Raw genomic sequence first — 23,199 nt, 5'->3', positions numbered from 1 at the left:
CGACTAAGCAAAAAATATGAATCAAAACAGCCTCTAAGAAGCATCAACACTGATTCTTCACTTAATCAATTTTGTGAACATCTCACTGAACTGGTTATTTCCTATATAATTTCAAGCATTTCTGATTGTACCAAAGATGGTGAAACAAAACAGAAATCACTAAGAAATGAAGACACAACTTGTAGCGAGGTTATTTTAATTCATTCCCAAGTGTTTGAGCATCAGTCAATTTCTATCAGAGGACTTGCTTTAAGCATTTCTGAGGTCATTATTCACATCCTTTTAAATAGTGACATTTTAAAGGAAGATGTTACAAAAGTGGTTTCTATGAAAGCAAAATATATTTATTGCCCAAAAGCAGCTGTGGCTGACTTCAGTGATCTCTTTCAGGATCTCTTAATAGGAGTGATCCATGTTCTGTCCAAAGAAATAGGAATAAATCATCACCTTGACAGCAAAGGAAAAAACAAATCACTCTCCACACCTAAAAGCCATAGTTTGCTCAGTTGCAACAAAGCGAAAACTATGAAAAGACAGATACATGCCAAAGGTTGGAAATCAGCTCCTACTCACCAACTTAATCAACTAATACAGAAAAGTAAACTAAATTCTCTAGCATGTAAGTTAAACACTCTGGTTGGCAGCCTAAGATCTCCTGAATCCAAAGAAGTAGTCAACAAAATTTTCAATATTGTTTTCAATTTGTTTTTGCCAGATGAATGCCCAAATTGGGATACAGATTCTGGTAAAACAGCAAGAAAAATGTTCCTATTTTCAAATAACCCGCAAAGTCATAGAATTCCTAGAAATAACCTAGGGCTCTCCCCTAAATCAGCTTTTCTTCTGAATGTTGTGTGTGAGAAACTTATTAGAATGCTTTTGGAAGAATGTACAACCAACAACTTTCTTACGAATAGTCCTCTTTCTGACGAAATATCAATAGAAGGTCAACTGTTCAACACACTTCAAAGTATAGATGATTATTCCAGTTTAACAATGGACTATGGCTTACCATTTGAGGAATATGACACATCAGACCTTTTTGAAAATTCGGCAGAAATAGATCAAGAGTCTATGCTTAGTATTATTTCCCATAGCTTGGTAAAATCCTTAATGGAAAAATTGTCATGCGGTATACAGCAACCTCCCAGAAGTCCACCAGTTACAGACAAACATTTAACATACAGGACAAGCGAGAGACTTCCCAGTTTCCCCAAAGCAAAAAGGCCAGGGTTAAAAGAATCAAAACAGGGTAAAAACTCTGCGCGATTCATGAGTTATGATAGCAAACCTCTGACAGGACCATCAGATAATCTTAGGGTGATTCATTCCAAGATGCAAACCCCAATCAGTAAGCAATTTTCAGGAAAATTCCCTTCTCTACCTCCTCTTCAAAGACCAGATAAAAAGACAACAGCTTTTCTTAACATACAATATCCAGGAGGCATGAACACGGGCGTGTACTCTGCCACATTTCTGGAGGAAATAATTGTGGACATTTTTCTTAATCTCACCACCTCATTGCAAGGCAAAAATGTGAATATAACTGAAGCCCAGCTTAATGAGATGAATATATTAGATATCAACTGCGTGGTGAATGAGTTTAATACTGCTCAAGTCACTGTTTTACGGGACATTGAAGAAAAGATGTGTTTTCCACCAGTCTATAAAGAAACTATTAGTAAGATTGGTGACTCCGTTTATAATGATGTATCATGGGACTACATATTGCAAGTTACCTGTAGTGATCATCTGGCATATGCTGCCATGTCAATAGCAGAACAGATAACTAGTGGCATATTGAAAGAGAGTATAGACTACCAGCTCCCATTGTGCTTTATAAGAAAGCTCATGCCTAATTCATATCACCCTCTCAAAGCTGAAAATATACTACTGAAACTTCAAAACAACCTAAGTGAACTTAATTACCAAAGTCAACATTCAACAGGCTATATCACTATGCTCTCCTACTCATTTTTAGCAGATGTCATCAGAAGACTATTATCTCAGCTCATTCTTCCACCCATTGAGGCTTTATGCTTAGGAACTAAACACCTAAAGATACCGGATTTTAATGAGGTATCCACCTGTATAATAAATAAAGTTTTGTTAGCCATTTCAAAGCATAAGATTTGGCTCACTAAATATGATTGTCAATGTGTATATACAGAACAAAACCTTCAAAATATGGTGGAGTCTATTTATAATAATATTTTGCAGATGTCTGACTCACTTGCGTCAATACAGAAAAGCATAGAAAGCCAAAGCCCAATTATGGTTGACCGAATGGCTGGTCTTATTATTCAAGAGATTATTGAAAATCATCTTCAACCCTTTTTGTGTGAAGAGGGCTTACCTCATTCAATGTCTCCATTGGATGAAATATCAAATATGGTTAAAGAGGTTCTCAGTGAAGTCACAGGGTCACACAGACCCCAGAAGTCATCATCACTAGGTATAAGCTTTTATCCTAATGCATTTGTAGAAGAAATTGTTGCCAGACTATTATCAAAGGTCTTCAATCCAAAATATAACATGGAGTGTGATTTGGATAAAATGACCTCAAAAATAGTAAACTCAATAAACAACCATTTTAAAAAGGCTAAAATCTGCATTCTTCGTGATGACCAAGAGCAGCCATTCCCCACTGTAGATTCAGACACCATGGATGAACTTGTCAATTTAGTTTATAAGAATGTTCTGAAACAGTATGGGCTGGCTGTTGATAGTAAAGAACTCAAAGACAGTGATATTTTTGCAGAAAATATCACCAATTTAATTGTAGCAGCTATATCTGATTATCTTTTTCATCCACTGTTTTCTGGAGATTTGTCAGCTTCTTCCTATACTATTTTGACAGCAGAGAACATAATTCAGAACATCTTTAGAGGCATCACTAAACCTACCCAGCCAAGCCAGCATTTATCTCCATATAACACTTTGCTGCCATACACATTTTTAGAAGAAATAATCAGAAAACTATTATCTAGAATCTTTCCTTCTGCATCTAACATGGTTCCATACAGCAAAACTCCAAAAGATAGATCAGAAATTAATCACAGTGAAATCTCTTCAAAGTTAATCAGTGATATTAGAATGAAAATTTCTCAACATGAGATTCGATTTTCAAAAGATGAAGATGAAACTGAATCTCTTTATTCAGAGGATGATGTTCAGTGTCTCGTTGATTCCACACTCAGAAATATCGGGCAAAACTCTGGGTCTCAAGAAGCAGCTGAGCACGATATCATAAGCAGTGACAATGTTTTTATTGATAGAATAGCAAGTTTTATCATTAAAAATATTTGCCAACAACATCTTCATCCATTTTTGTATGGAAAGTTGTCATTTACTTCATCATATAGATACTTTGATAGTACAAAAAGAAGACATTCTTTTTTTGCCAGTGTTTACTCCTCAGCCTTTTTGGAAGATGTGATTTCTGGAGTTTTAAGTAAAATATTCCACAGAGCATTAGGTATTGTACAAACAAAATCACTAAGAGATTCAGAAAAAGAACTGTTGGAAACAGCCGAAAAATTCATATATTTGATAACGAAAGAATTCTCAAAAGTTCAAGTTAGTACCCTAGAAAATGCTGAGGAACAATTGTGTTTGCCACCAGTAGATAGAGACACAGTGATAAAAATTATCAATGCAGCATATAGCAAAGTTTTACAGGAATATGAACTGGAACCTAATAAGGACTTTTTCAGTGACACCAAGACACTGGCTGAGAGGCTTACTAAAATTATCCTGGCTGAAGTTTTTGATTTCCAAATTCCTCCATATTTCATAGCAAAGCTACCTTTCAAATCATATTCAAAACTCAATGCTGATGTTTTGATAAAGAGAGTTCATTATGCAATCAATACATCAAGCCTCCGAAGACAGACTTGTACAACATATACCACCATATTGTCACATACACATTTGGAAAAAATAGTATCTCAGGTTTTATCTCAGATAAGTCTATTGAACTGCAGTGCAGAAGACCCATACTTTTTGCAGTCAGACTTCAACAACATAGTTGTGAGACTGATTGATGAAATCATGTCAATAATTTCTAAACATGCAATATGCATCGTTAAAGATGGAAGTGAAAAACAAAATGTAATTTCAGAAAACAGTATCCAGGCTATGGTTGATGCCATTTATACTGACATTTCTCATTTAAAGCTATACCAGTCTATTTCAAAAGATAAAAAAGGCATAAGTAATATACCTGTAACAAAAATAGCAAGTTATATAATAAGGGAAATATTTAACCATCATCTTGAGTCATTTTTACCTGGAGATAAAACTCTTCCTTGTACAATGGAGCAAATTTATCAGCAGAGAGCAATAAATCCTAAACAAAGAGAATTATCCTTCATTGTGAATTCAGCTGTCTTTTTGGAGGAAGTAATTTCTGAGCTTTTATGCAAAATTCTTTGTATATTCTCATATGTCTTGGCTACTGAAAATCCATGTAAAGCAAAAGCCAATGTTACAGATATTGTTACAAGATTAGTAAAATCAATTGTGCTGGAATTCACCACTTCACAAATTTTAGTTGCAGATCACTTGCATGAAAATCTCTATTTTTCAGAAGGATACAAAGAAATGGTTAAAAAAACTGTTAGTATTATTTATGAAAAAATATTAGATGATTATCAATCTCTGTTTCATATTTATAGAGCTATACAAAATGATGCTGTTGGGTTTGGGGAAAAAATATATCATCTTCTGTTAGAAGAAATTTATGATTATCAGGTGGAGTCATTAGTTTTAGGAAAATTAGAAACTTCTTCCTATTCCTCCCTCCAAGAGAAGAATATCATCAGAAATGTACTCAGCACCATCAACAATGATAGCCATGACTTGCCATCATGCATTACTGTATTGCCTCGTTCCCTTTTAGAAAATATGATTTACAAGATTCTGGCACGTATGTTTCCTTCACCTGAGACTGAAATAGAACCAAACGAGGAAGGGGTGCCACCAGATTATGCGTTTGTGAATACAGCTTCAAAACTAACTGATGATATTATAACAGAAATTTCTGAACATGAGATTAGACTTGCTGAGGCAGAGGAACATGTGGAAAATTTGCAATTAGGGGCAATTGATGACTTTGTTGACTCTGTATGTAACAATATTATTAAAAAAATTAAGTTTGAAGATGAAGTGCAGAAAGATGCATACAAAAGAGGAGGCTCATTCCTTGGGAGAATAGCTGGTTTCATTATGAAGGAAATTGTGGACCACCATCTGCAACCATTTCTATGTGATGAAAAATCATTTCCCAGTGACTTACCCAGAAATGATGATGTCATTGAACTCTTGAATCCCATTAAAGAAAAAATACAGTCCTTCCCCCAGACTTCTGTATACTCTGCTATGTTTTTGGAAGATGTCGTCTTTGACCTTGTTCGCAAATTTTATACTCTACCAAAAACTGCTGAAAATCCTAAGGACAAAGAGATATCGGAAAGAAGTATCATGGGCCTGGCTATTAAATTTGCAAATGTTCTGATAGGGGAATTTAGGAAAAGCAAAATTAAAGTTCTAACAAGTGCTGAAAAAATGTTTGCATTTCCACCAGTAAATAAAGAAACAGTTGATAAAGTATGTGATTCTGTGTATGATGAGGTGACAGAAATATATGGATCTAAAAATGTTCAGAAACATGATAGAAGTAACATTGTTATAGAGATGGTTGCTGCTTTAACTAAGAAGGCAATCTCTGCTTTCAAGATTCAGCCACTTTTTTCAGGAGGCCAGTCTTCCACCTTGTTTTCATATCTAGATGTGGATAGCATCATGCAAAGAATTCAACACCTACCATATAAAACCTTTACAAAGATAAACAGAAGCTTGAAGGAGAACCCAGTTTCTTCACTAGAACAGTTATCTACACTTATTCCCCTAAGCTCAGACCTGAAAAACAAAATGGACACTTTGGAAATAGATAGTAGAGCAGTTAATGGAAAAGAGAACTTCAAAAAAAAGACATCAATGAAAACAGGCAGCATCCAGCAGCCAATATGTATTAATATAAGTAGTATTATGAAGAGCAAAGTAACTACCATAGCATTAGAGTCAGTTGGAGGTATGGCAAAGAAAAAGAAAGGGGATGAAAAGAAAAAGGAAACTTCAATTGGAAAAGATGAGAACATATCAAAACTTACTTCAACGACAACCAGTGTGAAAAGTAAAGATACTCCGGGGCCAGATTTGGGTACAGCATTTACAAAGAATGAAATCAAGAAGAAAGACCGCGTGTCTAGAAGAGATGAGAAAGGGCGAGGTGATGAGCTATATCAACATCTTTCACCAGCTATGAATGATACAAAAAACAAAGTTATCCTGGAACCAAGTTTTGAAATATGTTGTAAAAAGAAGAGTGACAAGAAAAAAGGAAGTTCGTTAGGAAAAGGGGATATACCTCTTGAATTACCATCTCTGACATCCAAAGTGAGAACTACAGAGATCCAAGAAAAGAGGAGGGATTCTCCAGCTTACCCAGCTACAAATGACAAACAGATCTTACATTCTAAACATGCCCAAAATGTCCCTGTAAGCATTTACAGAAATGTTTTAGAAACATCATCTCTCCAAGGACCAGTGGATGATTTAAATTACCCAAGCCTCCTAGGTGAAAACGCAGCATATGTAACTCAAGCTTGTGGCAAGGATTTTGCCCAGCATTCCTCAGTGAATTCAGCTAAACAAAATGCTCCTGCAAAAGAGGAAGAGAATGAGATCCAAAGGCAACCTCATAAATGGGACAATCCTCAGAACCTACTAGAAAATAAACCCAGGATTTTCCCTGCTAACTTTTTAGAAGATGTAATCTCTGAAATAGTTAACAAATTGATTTTTTCTTCTTCACTGGATACATATGATGCATGTCAAAAGGTAACCAATGATGTAAATCCAGCTGAGCTCTATGGTATGGCTATGAAACTGATTGATTCCCTGTTAAAGGAGTTTTCAGATGCTCAAATTAAAGTATTAAACCCAGATCAAGGAATTAAGTTCCTTCCATCTGAGGATAACGTTTCAGCAGTTCATAAAGCACCTCTCAGGCAAAAAGAACTGTCTGTGGTTAAAAGACCTTCCAAGAAAAAGATAACTATGGATAATATACCACCCATACATAACATGGTACCTGCAACTAAATTACCTTCTTCAGGTCAGACACCTTTTACAGCTAAAATACCATCAATTGATAAAATGTTGGTCAATAAGATTGTTCACTCCTCTATATGCAATATCTTACAGGATTATAGATCTCAGGACTCCATCTGTGAGGACATAAATTTTAATGTTGAAAAATTAGCAAAAAGGCTAGCTAATGCAGTAATAGAAGAAATTCTTCAGTATCAGCTAAACTTGCTATTTTATGATGAGGGTCCAGATCCAGAATGTTTGCCTCTAGAATCTAAGAAGGTTATGAAAAAGGTCCATAACGTGGCCCAGACAGCCTGCAAAGAATGTCAGACATCATCACCGTATACCATAATGCTGCCTTATGAATTTTTAGAAAGGATAATTTCTTCTCTCCTATCGAGAATTTTCTCAACAGTAGCCAATGCTAAAACAGAAATGTCTGAGGATAATTTGTACACAGAGTTAGATTTCCTTCAAATGAAGTTAGCAAGTACAGTTAAAACAGAGATCTCCAAAGATGAAGATATGATTATACAGTATGTAAAATCCTTACATCCTAATGATGATGAAATTATTCAGTTAGTGGTTCAAACTGTTTATAATAATCTTTTGCCTCAATTTGGATCTCAAGAGAGCATACGAAAGTGTATTAGCAGTGGTTGCAAAATCCTTTCAGAAGCCATAGTCAATTTAGTTGTACAGGAAGTGACTGGAAATCAGTTACAAAACTATTTTTCTGGAGAACTAACACCACTTCAGTGTACAGAAATTGATAGTACTATTGAAAATATCCTTAGAGGTGTTACCCAAACCAGTGAAGTTCCCCAGCCTCAACCATCCTGGGCTTACAAACTGCCTTTTAACATAATAGAAGAAATTGCTGTAAAGTTTTTGTCAAAGCTTCTATCTATGTTTCCAAAAGCAGATAAAGAACAAAACAATTTTCTGAACACTGAAATGCAAAAAATAAGCTCAAAAATCTTGAGTTCATTTCAACAATATCTCTCTCAAAGTCATATTACAGTAGTGCCACAGGTCAAAAAGTCCTCCACTGTGTCTTTAACAGACAGTGCAACTATTGAAAAAGTAGTCACTTCTGTTTATAGCACTGTTCTAAAGCACTCGGGCTCCCATATTTCAGTGTACAAAGATTTAATGGGGAAGAGCAATGTCCTTTCTGACATAATAGGATTTTTAATGGTGAAGGAAATTTCCAATTCAGAATTTCATCCTCAAGAACAGGAAGAAACATCAAGTTCAGAGTTAGTTCTAGAAGCCGTCAAAATTATGGAAAAGGTGGCTAAGATTATTGATGATCTGAAGTCAAAGAAAAAGTCTCCAACCAAAAAAGAGGCTGTATTAGATGCCAGGTTTTTAGAGGAAACACTTGCCTTGTTCTTGGCTAAACTAGTCAAGTTGCCAAGTGCCTCAAGCAAAGATGCTGAAAACTTATCAAAGCCTGAGTTAAATAAAATTGCATCCCAATTGACAAAATCCGTGACAGCTGAAATTTCCAGGAAAAACATTAGTATTGTAGCTGCCAATCCTGAAGAATACTTTTTAAATCCAGAAAGCATAGAAATTATTTCTCAGATGGTTGATTCTGTTTATAATTGTGTACTACAACAATCTGGAACACATGAAGAACTTTATCATGATATGAAAGATACAAACTGCATCTTTCCTAAAGAAATGGCTTCTTTAATTATCAGGAAAGTTTCCAGTTGTCCATTAGCAATGATTAGCTCAGGAGATCCATGTGCTAATCTCTTTGGTGATTTGGACATTGATCGAATTGTTGAAAAGGTGCATGAGCACACTATCAAAATAGAACCTGGACTAGAGCAAAAAGGGTTAGATCAAGGTTTAAGGCAAGAGGAGCTTTCGGTTAGGATAATTCCTCACCTCGGCAAAGAACCAATTAATATTGATCCCGACATTGTTGCAGAGCACTTAGGGGTTATTTCTATAAAAACACAGTCTCTTGAGAAGCTGCAGACCGAGTGTTTAGCTAGAACTGGACACAGCATTGAAACATTGAGAAGAGCATCAATAAATGGGAAGAGTTACTCAACTGAGATACCTGCTGCGAGAAACAGAAAGAAAGAAAAACGCATTTATTTGGATCAGATGGGACGACTGAACGTAAAGCCTTTAGAGGTAAGTGCAAAAGGCAGTGGTGAAAAGAAATGAGCAATTAGTAAGACCTGTCTGTCGTCCTTCTGTGATTTCCTTTTTCAGGGAGGTCTGTGGGAATGCACTTGTAAAGTATGGTCAATTTCTCTTGCCCAGCCCAGTCGAATTAGGGACTCTGATTCCTCCAGTACAATCCTCTGCTTTCCTGGGACTAACCCCATCAGCAATGTGGCTCATGTAAAGGTGGCAGGCTAGTTTCCAGTAGCCAGTCAAACTGAACTGCCATTTCTTGAACAATGGGAGTGCAGAGAAACACCCTTAATAGCAAACAGAGCTGATTGGAATTATAGTTTTCATTTGGCAACTCAGAGGAAATACAATTCTGACAGTTACCACAATTTTCTTTTTAATGGATATACATTGTCATAGTACTATATGAGTCCAAAAGGGCCAGTTAGAATATCAGCTAAACTAGTCTCTATTGGATTGAAATCCTCAATCTTAAAGCTCCTCAGAAGTATTGTTTTCACTTAGTAACATTTATCAACAAACATTAGACCAAAAGCTCTTTAGAGTTTTCTTCTTATTTCACTTTTGTTCCCTTTGTTTCCCAGTTCTCTATATACATCCTCAGCACAAACTAAGTTTCTTTCCCATTCTAGCCTTGTTCTGGATCCAGTTGTCTTCGTGCTGCTATTTTTATGAACTAGTTTCTCTGCAGTCCCATATTTGGGCTCCAAATGTACTTCAGTAATGGGGATCTGAATTGCCAAAATGCTGTCCTTAGTACAATGCAACTATTTGAAAAAGTAGTTAGTTCTGTTTACTGATCTTAGGGGCAGTGTTGCCAGGAGATAGAGTTCCACTGATCAACCCCATTTTCTGATTGAATACCAAAGCCCCTAGGTGTAAATGAGCCTCTTGCACTATGCACTCACACACCTGTGGCTCACAAACAGGGCAAAGTTCTATGGAACTAGCCTGCCTGGAGCCTAGGCCCAGGAGCATGTTTTCCTTAACACCATTTTCCAACTCACTGAACTAAGTCTCAGAGCTAGTGAATACATTGATGGGTACTTTTTTTTGTTCCAAATACTGAGACTGTCATACACTGATGGAAATCTCCCTGGTCCTTAATTTCTTGGACTAGATAAAGGTCCTTTCTAGCTCTCAAATGTCCTTTTCTCTCTGGGCTTTCAAAATTATACTAGTATTTACTTAGTAGTCTTCATTTATATGTAAGTAATTCCTTGGGCACAAAATCTGTCTAAACTGTAGAACATGACTCTCATGTCATTACTTCTTAACCATCTGCAGACATACCCATCCGTTCTTCGTCTTGGTTACCTGCTTTCTTCTCTTACATCCTTTATCAGTAGTTTAACTATCTCTTATAGCCCAGAGGAACTTGAAAGAGAATAGCTAATCCAAAACAACTACCCCTGCTAACCTTAAGGGAAGTGAAAGTTGCCTTAAGGAAATTAGACACGGGTAGCGCAGCATGCTTCAGTTGTTTTGATTCCTTCCAGCTATCTGAATAGCAGTGTCACGAGAATGAGGGTTACAGAAAGAATAGATCGGTTTAGAAAACCCAGACAACTCTGTCAGAAATCTACAAGCCAGGCCTCATTTGCTATTTTGAGGTACCAAAACTTCCTAATACACCAGACACATGCCTATTAAAGCTCATACCGTGTCACATTCACATTCCAAAGCCATATACAATGATCTATTTTTTGACCCCTTTCCCTCCACCAGCACAGATAACCAAAATTGATTATTTCCATTTCTTACAGAAGTTCTTTAATTTTGTTTTGCACGAAGGATATTCCTTTAAGGCAGCATTTATCTGAAAATCTGGTTTGCAGTGTTACAGAGGGATCTAAGATTGATAACTCAAATTAACTTGAAAGTTCTGGGGCATCATCAAAAGGCTACAGAAATGGGAAAAGTTATTTGTTTAATTGTAATGGTCTCTTCCTTAATCTGTCTTTAACATTGCAAAATGGAAAGTAACATTTGACTAGGGAAGTGAGAATGAAAAGTTACTCTTTGAAGCTTCCTTTGGAAAATATGTTCCAAGGATTAGGGTGTTGGAGGGGTGAGGAGTGAACATTCAAAGTCCTTCACAATTTTGCCATTATTCATCAGTTTTAAAAATCCTGGTCAGCCAACACTTTGCCTTTTTCATGAAAATTTCTTTATTTAGATTGCTGTATTAGTTCCCTAGTAAGGAGTTCAGAAAAACATGTTATCGTGTCTAAATCTGTTATAAGACTTTCAAAGCAAATGATGAAAACAGTGTACTTAAAGTATGCATTTTGCATTTCTTGATGAGTGAAATGTAAAATTTGAAGCAAAAGGAGGAACCTTAGTTAGGATCTCTTCTTTGAACTGGACTGTTAATCTTGAATGCAAAAAAGAATTATAGAAAAGAGCAAATATTGCTTATGATTTTCATTTATTTTTTCTTTTAAATATATGACTAATATATAAGTAAAAGGCACTTAAAGATAAGTAATTTTACTAAATTGAAATAGAAACCATGTGAAAGTTGCCTTACTATTCAATACAGTAGAACCACAGCAAAAATGACTGAATTGGTTGTTTTTTAACATTCATTGTCTCTTTAATTCCAGACTTCTAGTAGAAATTCATTTCAGAGTTTAATAAAGCCCGACATCACCAAAGTGGAGCTTTTAAAAGATGTCCAAAGCAAAAAAGATCTTATCATTCGGTTAATAACTCATGATATTAGTCAAGAAAATTTAGAAAATAAAGAAGAAAGCTTAGCTTCTGATGAAGATGAAGTTGTTTTACAAGAGGTTGTAAAAGAAGAAGAATTTCCAGAAAGCCCACTTGAAGATCAAGTAAAAGAAGACATGAAGCTCACTACCAGCACAGTGGCTCACCCTAAGCCACTGATGAGCAATCACAGTCTGAAAAAATTTTTGTCAGTAGGAAAATGTCAGCCCAAATCCAGTGTAACTATAATGACTGAAGTGTCACCAGCAAAACAGACGGAATCTGAACAGACACTAATAAGAACTGATTCTAACATTGATGTAACTACCTCAGAATGCTTGACTGTCACAAACTCGTCTTGGGAGAAAAAGACACAACTGAGCGTAAGTGAGAAATGTAACTGTCAGTGACCAGGTTTCTACAGAAAGGGTAGGGAGTTTCACAAACTTAGCCCAAGTAATACACATTGGGTAGGAAGATAAGGGCATCAACTGGATCCCAAGTAGTCTCTCCCAGCTCTGATGATATTTACAACAAAAGGGAAATGATTAACAGATGAAGCCAGGAGCCTCAATTGAAGAAAAAAAGATCATGGAAAGAGTCCTAGGCTATTTAGAAGGACAAGAAAAACAGAAAATAGAAACTGGTTAGGAGAAATACAAGCTAATTATTTAAAATGATAGGTTGTGGGGGTTTTTGGTACACTGCCCTGTAAATATTCATTGGAAGTTTTGTGTGTACCAACTCCATTCCAGTGGGCAGGACCAGAAGATGGACTTGAAGGGGAGTAAAAACATTCAGGCAAATCCAGCCTATCTAGGTTTGAATTCTGGCTTTGTCACTTAGTAGCTATGTGACTTTGGGGAAAGTTATTTAACCAATTATCTTCTTAAAAATTACTTATCCAGCTTGTTAGTTGAATATGTTGAATATTCCCCCTGTAAACAGCCCATAAACTCTAGCTCTTATCCCTGGTTCTGTACCCTTCTAGTGGTGATCTGGGCCTCACTGACCTCTTGGGTTAGCCCTCCCCCCAAAATTGTACCTTACTCATATGTATGGGGATTACTCATGATTTAGAATTTCCTAGTAAAACAGTCCCATGGATTATCCATTTGCAGGAAACCTGGGTTCAATGCCTGGGTTGGGAAGATCCTCTGGAAAAGGGAAAGGCTACCCACTCCAGTATTCTGGCCTGGAGAATTCCATGGACTACAGTCTATGGAGTTGCAAAGAGTCATACATGACTGAGCGACTTTCACTTTCACTTCTTTCCAGTTAACTCAGAAGCAGCAATGAACCAGAGAAAACAAAACACAGGGCTATGACTCTGACCAGTTCAGGAGCTCATCAGGTCAATAGCCTTGCACAAACTCTATGTATTGGGATCTGTTTATTTACTGGAAAGCCATGTGAAATCTCATGAGCAAACAAAGTGTGCCTGGTCAGAAATGCTGGCTATATAGATAACTAAGGAAATGTTGTGGTATGTTTTATTTATTATAAACACTCTTTTGTGTCTTGTATTTTTCCAGGAAACAGAAATGAGACCTAACACCGAACCAACACATCATTTCATCCATAGAATGATGAGTGCATCTTCATATAATGAAGATCTGGCTTCGTTTTCTAGGTACAGTCAGTTAAAGTAATACTAGTTGGCTAAGGAAATAGAAATCTGAAATGAACGTTATGTTGATGGGAAGAATGGGCCCCTCAAGTAAATCTGTGAGGAAGCCAGTTTAGCCCTTCAATCTCCCCTCACTCCTTCCCCTAACTCCCCTCTGTGTTTACTTCCTGGGCCCTCCCTTCACATCTTTTCTCCTATTCCTATTTACCTGGTCTCTACTTTCTTCTCCTGGGATCTGCTTTCTAGTTTAGTTACTTTGAGTCTTTAATGTGTTAGGTTCTTGAATCTGGGAGACAGGCTCTGAGTCAACAGTCCCCACTTAGTTCACATATGTACCTAAATGCTTAGCAGGGTTGCACTGTCAGAAGAATCCCAAGGACATAGAGGGGCAATGTAAATTAGAGCACTCAGGGAAGAATTCTTAAAAGCATTAGAGTTGGAGTTGGGCTTTAAATGATGGATAAGATTTAGATAAGACCATCCAGGTTGGAAAAGACTATAAGAGAAAGGCTGGACCATGTGATATCTATAGGGACAGGGAGGAACAAAGTACACTGAAGTCTTAATAGTTTTTCTAGAATAGCCAAAACATGTCTAAAATTGCTCTTGTGTTCATAAGAATATTCACAAACTGGGAACGGTAGCACTCTGTTTTTGTTTTTTAAAACTTTTTATTTTATATTGGGGTATCACCAATGAACAATGTTGTAATAATTTCAGGTAGACATCAAAGGGATTCAGCCATACATGTATACATGTATCCATTCTCCCCCAAACTCCCTTCCCATCCAGGCTGCCACATAACATCGAGCAGAGTTCCCTGTGCTATACAGTACTTCCTTGTTGGTTATCTGCTTTAAATACAGCAGTGTGTACATGTCCATCCCAAACTCCCTAACCACCCCTTCACCCCACCCTCCCCGCTGGTAACCATAAGCTCAGAACAGTAGCACTTTGTATCATGGGAGAAATAGGGCATAAGGAAGAAAATCCACCCTGTCCCAACTATATCCTTTTCCACCTGGCACCATGAAATTAAGGTTTCTTTTTGACCCAATGCCATTTTAGGACATCCACTCCTGGCCCACCACTGGCTTTATCTCCACTCACGCTTGTCTTAACATACATAATTAGTATTGCAGGCAAATCTCAACTATTGGTATCATTGCATAAGACAAGTGGGAACATATAAAACCAAAGTCAATGTAGCTGTCATTTTTATTTTGACATACCATGCCAGGTTTGCATCTATATAAATAAAGACTTGCACAGATGGTTCTTTAACAGTCATTATTATTCATTGATCATTATTCATTCCTTCATATAAAATACAAAGAAAATGAAATGTCTTGTATCTTTTCTTTAGTTTTGATGACGAACATTCCACAGATCCAGGTGCCAAGGTTACAGAAGGTTGGATTGATTTCTTTTCTTACTTTAAATTAGATTGTATTTAAAAAGAGAGTTTGTTCATCACATTGATGAATACTGAGTTTTCCAGTAGGCTGATCTATGGAGGAATCAGTGTCAGTTAACCAGTTAGTGTGATGAACTAGTTTGCTTTTTCTGAAACACTAGTAAGATTCCATTAATAATTGTGGTGAAAAGTATGTAGTGTGACTATAAGTTTACAGTTACCATGATCCTGTGGGAAATATCCAGGAAATAAAGGTTTATCACATCTATATGTAGACTACAGCCCATGTTACTAGGATTTAATAATCTCTTTAAGAATGTATGCTTGCTTTATATAACTAGGTTGCTGCTGCTGCTAAGTCACTTCAGTCATGTCCGACTCTGTGCAACCCCACAGACGGCAGCCCACCAGGCTCCCCGTCCCTGGGATTCTCCAGGCAAGAACACTGGAGTGGGTACTGGAGTGGGGTGCCATTGCCTTCTCTGATATAACTAGGTTAGCCCTAGTAAAATATATTTAAAAGCTTTTAAAGCTAAAAATGAAACCTACATTTATTTGCTTACATTAAATCCTGGCTAGGGTGCACCCCACTTTAATTCTGTCTCTGTTAAAACTGACTCCTTATTTATGAGTTGGGTTTGGTCCTCTATTCTTTTAAAGCTCAAAGGATCAATGTGGCTCTAACAGTGGGACAGCACTGAGGTAGGGGTATCATGTTTACTGTAAAGATGGCCTGAAAACTCCAACTACAGACCTGGAGTTGCCCTTGGTTGTTTCAAGCCTGCACCCACTCAAGAAGTTATTCAAGAAATATATCCTCTCCATTTGAGAGTGGAAATAACATTCATTAAAAGATGAATCATAGAATGGAGGTAAGTTGCCAGAATCCCATAAACAGGTCATCATCAGAGGATGATACGTCACTGGCGTGTTTCCTGTATTACGGAATCATAGGCTGTCAGAGCCAGAAAGTAGCTAGTATAACCTTATTTTACAGCTGAACAGACCAAGGTTCAGGATAGGGAAGTGACTTGTCCAAGGTCATACTGGCAGTCAGAATATAGATCCCAAGTCTCCTAAATCTGAACTCAATGTCATTGTTTTCTTCAACTTCACTGCAGTGAGTCACACTTAGATATAGGTATTCTGTGGTAATATTTAATATCGCACCTGTCCAGTTCATGCATTCATTCACATTCAACAGAGTCACTGAGCACTTTCTTCGGGCTGGACACTGTTCTAAGTTGTGGAGATACAGCTGTGAATGAGAGACAAAGTCTTCACCTCCTTCTAATTGGGAAGGGGATATAAACACAATAGGGCTTCCTCTGGGGTGGTGAAGAGTTGGCCAGGACTGAGCGACTGAGTACAGCACATAAACACAATAATTCTAGATAGGAATAAGTACTTCCCATTTCACCCAGGATAAAAGCCAGGGTCTTTACAATGGCTTACAAGGCCACACATGGTCTGGATTCCACTCACCCCTCCTGGTGACCTCTCTGACCACCTCTCTTTATGATCCCTCTTAATCACTCCACTCCAGCCACATGAACATTTATCTTCTTCAGATCTTTGCTGAAATATTATATTCGAAGTCAAAAATTCCCTGAACACTTTTCTTTAAAACTGAAACCCCAATACCACCCCAGCACTCCCTGCTTTAATTTTATCCCTAGCATTTGTACCATCTGAAAGCTTTTTTAAAATTTTGTTTATTGACTTTCTCTCTTCCCTAGAATGTTAGTTCCATGAGGGCAGGGATTTTTCTCTGTTCACTGTATCCCCACGTGTCTACAAAAGAAGCACAGAGTAGATACTCAGTACACATTTGTGAAATTGATGATGAATATGAAAAAAATAATAAAGAAGAGCCCAAGTGATATAGAATGACTGACTAGATTAGTTTGGTCCAAGAAGTCTAGAAACATCAGATCTTAATAACGGGAAGGAAGTAACCACAAGAAGATCTGGAAGCAGAGGGTCCCACACAGAGTTCAGTAAGTGCAAGGACCCTAGATGGGATGAGCTTGGCATGTTAGAGGCATCTTCCCCACGACCTGTGCCCAGAATTTGAGGATCTCACCTCTTTCGGTTTCTTCTGCTTGCCTAGTTTCTGCGATTCTCTGATGAAATTATTGAGGTTATTTTTGTGCCAAAATGTGTACATGTCTCAGAAATAACTGTTTTCCAATATTGTGTTTTGATCACAGAAAGTCTTGAATGTCCATGTCTGGAGAATTTGAGCAGTCTTGAGGTAAATATTTTTCACTGGCTCCCCTCATTGTGAGCCAGTGGAACCCTGACAGAAATGAGGGAGTGCCTTAAAGTAAGGGTGTGGCATGCCTTGAGGGGCCTCAGGAAGCACTCCCAGTTGGGGCCAACCCCTGGTTGAAGTTATTGTCCCCGAGTAAGTGCATAGAGCAAGTCCCTTAGCACCTGAGAACAATGGCACGCAAAGAGTGAGGCCCTGGAACTAGAGGGCCCGGTGGGGGCAGCGAGGAAACAGATGCTTCGAAGAGGAAGGGGCGCTGGCTGAGGGAAATGAACGCTGGCTCCATCTGCTTTGCAGGGTACCCTTCCTAGGCAGCTTTCCAAAAATCTGGCCCACTCCTTAGTGTGATCCCAGGAAATTCCCTCCACCTAAAGCCCTCTTAGGAAGTCTCTGAGGAGACTGAAACTACAGATCCTCCTAGATCCTCCTCTCTGTTTTGTATTACTTTTGCTTTACTCTTGGTTCACTTTAACCATCCCCCAGCATGCATGTACACACACATAAACACAAACCATCCCCCTTATCCTGCGTTATTTTCTTCACACCACTTAGGTCACCATTTAGTCATTTATTCAACATCAAGTGCCTACTGTGTGCCAAGGGCTAGAGATTCAGAAGTAAACAAAGCTGTCAAATATTCCTGCCCTCATCCTCTGGCAGAGGATTCACTTGAGTATAAGCTTCATGACAGCAAGGGCTTGTCTCTTTCACTCATAACTGTATGCCCAGCACCTAACATAGGACTGAGATAAAGTAGATGCTCAATAAATGTTTGTCAGAAGAACAGCCTTAGCACCATCAGAGTCAAATTTCAACTAAGTCAGGAGTGCCTCAACTCCTGCCCCCATAAAGCTGATGGACAGCCCTGTGTGGGAACTGTTACACAGAGCAGAGGTTCTCAACCCTGGCTGCAGCCTGGAATCAACTTTAACAACTGATGCCCAGCGTCCCATCCCGAGATTCAGATTCAGTTGGTCTGGGTTGCAGCCTGGGCCCTGGGTGATTTTGATGAACAGGCAGTGTTGAGAACCACTGAGTTAACAGACTTGTGTCTGGCCATTTAGTAGCATCTGCCCCTTCCCCTCCTTCCTTTAGATAAGGAATTCTCAACTGACTTCATGCTAGAGTCACCCAGGCAACTTAGAAAAGAGAACAATGCTTTCCCCAGCCTCAGGGATTCCTGTTCGTTTGGGGCGGGGTCCAAGCATGCCTATTTGTAATATTTCTCCAGATGGTTGTGTTGGGCAGCCAACGTTGAGAACCAGTCCCTTAGATTGTTCTGTCCCAGTTTATCCCTTTATATATCCTATCCTCAGTATCTTAATCCATAAACTGCCTCAAATCCAAAATTTCACCATAATACTCTGCTCTCCATACCAACGATAGGTGTTGGTGTGGAGAGCTTCTCTCATCTCTCATGCTTCTCTCATCTTGCCTTCATTGATTTGCCCCATCCTTTTTAACCGCCCTCACCATGGCACACCTAGCCCAGCCACCTCCCCCAGCCTATTGCAGGCCCTTCTGGGACCCTGCTGCTGCTGCCTTCCAGGGGGTGAGGAAGGTCCACAGAGCAGAGCCAGCACCTGAGCCACCATCTCCGCCCTGCCCCCTCCAGGCTGCTGCAACCTCACACTGCCACTGTCTTGCTCCAGACCTCACAATGGTTAAGAATTATTTCAAAGAAGATTGGGGTAGTAAAATGGACCTCCCCTTGCCTCCTCCTTCCCTTAAGACCTCCACTATCATAAGCTTTGCTCAGAGAAGGATCGAAAATGTTTTATTTGTTCCAAGCTCCAGGAGGGGAGGGGCAGCAGGGCTGACATTGTTCTGTGACCTGGGACAGGTGAGCCCTTGAAATTATCCGCCAGGGGCAGCCCTTGTCTGAGTCTGGCGCCAATCCTGGGTGTCCTAATTAGCAAGAATTATGAGAAGTCATGCCTAGGAATAACCAAAGTCCCAGAAGATAATTCTTTGAGACTGAGGGGCCCTGAGATTACTATGTATGATGCCACCATGGTTGTGCCCCCTTCAGGGTTTCTAGTGTTCGCTGTCCATCAAAGGGCAGAGGCTTAAGCTAGTATTTCACCTTTGTCTTGGCAGGTTCTCACCCTCTATCAACGCAGAAGTGACCTGACCAGCCCATATTCCTCAAATGATGGCACTTCAGGTACAACAAATTTATCATTTTAGAATGAAGCTCTCAATTATGTCATTTTGAACATAGAGGAGTTTTGATCATTCACCCCCCTTGCTCATCACATTGAATGGCTCTTGCCTTGCAGCACATCCACCCACCACCAATATGAGGATGAAATAATATGACTTAGTATGTATGTGTGTGTGTGTATGTGAGTCGCTGTCGTGTCTGACTCTTTGCGACTCCATGGATTGTAGCCCTCCAGGCTCCTTTGTCCATGGGATTCTCCAAGCAAGGATACTGGAGTGAGTGGCCATTTCCTTCTCCCTTAGTATGTATGTAGATTGCAATTTGCAGGTTATTATGCATTTCTCTGACTTAAACTTCACAGCAAAGGGGTGACAGGTACTGGAAGTAACATTTATTAGGGACCAGCCATGTACCAGGCATTCTGCTAAGTGCTTTTCTCACATCCACCCTGTGAAGCATCATTTCCATTATATCGACAAGGTAAGTCACTAAAGCTTATCATACCATGCTTCCTTGCAAGTCTTGAAGTTGTCTCTCAGAGAGGAGAAAATGGAGGCAAATGACCTGCCTGAGGTGGCACAGCCAGCAGGTGGCTGAGCCAGGGCTCAAACATCACAGGTCTTGAGGCTCTATCCCATATTCTTTTTCCTGCCAAACAGGGACCACATCTCAGAACTAAGCGGTGACCAGGAACTGCCTGCAGAGTTCAGTGATAAGTAGAAAAGATCCCATCTAGGTTTCCAAGTAGCATGTCCAGTCAAAGAGTAAAATCACATTCTTCTGTGACTTTAGTTTGATGGGGACACCTCCTCCCAACCCCTACATTCTACACATTAGAGGAATTCACTGAGAAGCAGTTCAGATAACCTATTTTTGCTCTGATAAGGGCTTTTGGAGGAAGAAATGCAGAAATGGCTCACCCTGTGCTAAGGTGCTCAAAGTAGTAAAGCTCCCCACAGAGGAGAGTTTACATTGAATTTGAAATTACAATGATACCTGTTTAGGAAAACCCACCCAAAAAGAGGGGACTTCTGGACCAACACAGGCTCATTACAGCTTATTTTTCACAAATAGGATTTTGGGGGAATCAAAATCAGTTCATGGTACGACATGTCATTCCCTAGCCTTGGCATGTGTCATGGCCATAAACACCCAGGTACATTTCTCTCTTCAGAGTGACCAGTACCAACCAAGTGAAGTCCATGGTGCTGCCCACAAAGCAGATCAAAGCAGCAGCAGGGTGTCTTGAAGGAGACCTGGAAATGGTGACCAGGCATCTACATTTTTAACAAGACCCGCAAATTGCAAAAACAAAGCTTTGTTTTTCCCCTCAAGATTTTCAGAATGTGGCCTTGCAGTATACGCTTCAATTCTGTTACTAAGTCTGTCTTACTTTTTCAGAAGAGATCTCTCCATTCAAGCCTTTACTTTTGCAAATTTTGGCTTTTTCCTTATTAATTTCCTGGTTGTTCTTATTTTGTTTAAACTATCAGCACATTCCAGTACTGCATTATTGATCTGAAGAGCTAAACTATTCCCACCCCCCTTTATTTGGGGTTAAATTTGCTATCTGCTACCTTAGAACCTTCCCTGGTAGCTCAGACAGTAAAGCGTCTACCTACAATGCAGGAGACTCAGGTTTGATCCCTGGGTCGGGAAGATCCCCTGGAGAAGGAAATGGCAACCCACTCCAGTACTCTTGCCTGGAAAATCCCATGGACTGAGGAGCCTGTTGGGCTACAGTCCATGGGGTCGCAAAGAGTCGGACACGACTGAGCGACTTCACTTCTTCTTCACTTCTTCACCTTAGTTTTAATCGTAGATCCTTGAGGTTCCTAAGGTTATATTGCTAAAGAGAAAAACTGAGGATTTGCAAGAGGTCTAGGAGAACCATGTCTTTTACTAGAAATAAGAAGGTATGTTCTTTATTGCCCTGTGTCTTTTTATGACATCGTCACAATTCATCAGCAACAAAGATAAATGCTCATTTCTGTCCTTACAGATACAACAATCATTTTGTTAACATAAACTATTAGATGCTCTAAGAGCCCTTTGCACAAGACAAGTGGTATAGAACAATGAGTCCAAATGGAGCCTTTTATTGGCCACTCAAGTCCTGTATAGCTCACACAACAAACAGATCACTTGGGTCAGACAACTGAAAATGTTCCCAAACCGAGTGAGAAATGCTAGCCTTTTGTAGTGCACAGCTGCTTTTATCTGGACATTTTGAAATGGACACTAGTACTGTTGAGAGGTGAAAGTTACCTTCTTGTGTGGAATTAGCTCATCAGGCTACCCATGTGACCTTAGACAAGGCACCTGACTTCAAAGGGTTTCTCCTGCTTTCTTCCCAAGGCTGTCAGAAGGAGCAAACTACTCTTTGTGAAAGCACTTTTGAAAACAAAAGCTATTATACAACTACTTATTTCTGAATCCTAAACGATCACTCCCCGGGGCCTGACAGCAATTGGAAAGCCTGGTAACTGATCACATTTCTCTTGGTTGTTCACAGACTTTGAAAAGCCCCATACTTCCTCTAGACAGAGGTCTGAAATGATGAGGAAGAAGATATCATCAACTTTCTCCAAAGTGTTTTCAAGATCTAACACCAGTGTTCCGAAACCTTTCTCACCCTCACCCCCTCACCAAGAGAGAAAGTGAGACTGTAATACCCAATAACAATAAGCATGTTGACCTTCCTCAAAAAATAAATGGTTGTTAAAGCTGACATTGTGTCCTACACACTGATTCTTATAAATATTGAAAATAAGAGCAAAGAAAACATAAAAAGGCAGTTGGAGAAAAGGAGGGTTTTGATAAATGCTTCTGACAAGCATTTTGGGATGCAAAGAGCAGCTCTGTGTCACATATAGATCCATCTAGCAGGCAGTGCAGGGTTGAAGCTCTGCTCTTGAGGGCCCTGCAGCCTTGCTGGGAAGATGAGAACTAACTTCAAAGCAAACGTGTGATACCAACAAAACAACGTGTCATCACATCTTTCAGGCAGCCTGGGTGTTCAAAGAAGGGAGTCATCGCTGTGGGCTGGAGTGGTCAGGATACATTTGCTGGAGGAAGTGGAATTCAGACAATCCTCAAAGGACCATTAGGATTAGGGAGGCCTTGACGGCACCAGGAAGGCCATCCCCTCAGGTCACACACCTGCATACACTGCTGCCATGCCTGAACAATTTAGCTCTGGCCCATAGGACATTCTACGGTAATGGAAATGGTCTGTATCTGCTCAGTTTGGTACAGGAGGTGCCAGCCCCACGTGGCTATTGTCACTAGCATGACTGAGGAACCCAGTCTTTCCATTTTATTTCAGTTTAAATAGCCACATGTAGCTAGTGGTTCCCTTATCAGACAGCACTAGTCTAATCGGTACAAGGCCTCAGGGACAGCTGCTGCTGCTAAGTCGCTTCAGTCGTGTCCAACTCTGTGCGACCCCAGAGACGACAGCCCACCAGGCTCCCCCGTCCCTGAGATTCTCCAGGCAAGAACACTGGAGTTGGGTGCCATTTCCTTCTCCAATGCAGGAAAGTGAAAAGTGAAAGTGAAGTCGCTCAGTCGTGTCCGACTCTTAGCGACCCCATGGACTGCAGCCCGTCAGGCTCCTCCGTCCATGGGATTTTCCAGGCAAGGGTACTGCAGTGGGGTGCCATTGCTTT

The 23,199-nt window shown here is 39.4% G+C and overlaps 1 protein-coding gene across 1 annotated transcript in view; it reads left to right on the top strand.

Annotated features, from left to right (window-relative positions):
* Positions 1-22,259, top strand: part of LOC133242333 (fibrous sheath-interacting protein 2-like) — an 80,384-nt gene extending 58,125 nt beyond the window's left edge. Inside the window, exons 16-21 of the mRNA XM_061408436.1 lie at positions 11,934-12,422; positions 13,575-13,672; positions 15,036-15,082; positions 17,300-17,343; positions 19,462-19,528; positions 22,044-22,259. Coding sequence (XP_061264420.1) covers positions 11,934-12,422; positions 13,575-13,672; positions 15,036-15,082; positions 17,300-17,343; positions 19,462-19,528; positions 22,044-22,192 — 894 coding nt within the window. The 3' untranslated portion in view covers positions 22,193-22,259. The remainder of the gene's footprint in view (positions 1-11,933; positions 12,423-13,574; positions 13,673-15,035; positions 15,083-17,299; positions 17,344-19,461; positions 19,529-22,043) is intronic.
* The last annotated feature ends 940 nt before the right edge of the window (positions 22,260-23,199 follow it).

Source organism: Bos javanicus, chromosome X (genome assembly GCF_032452875.1).
Source record: "Bos javanicus breed banteng chromosome X, ARS-OSU_banteng_1.0, whole genome shotgun sequence".
NCBI classification, from domain to species: domain Eukaryota; kingdom Metazoa; phylum Chordata; class Mammalia; order Artiodactyla; family Bovidae; genus Bos; species Bos javanicus.
Note: the sequence above shows the minus strand (reverse complement) of the source record. Positions and strands in the feature narration are given on the sequence as shown.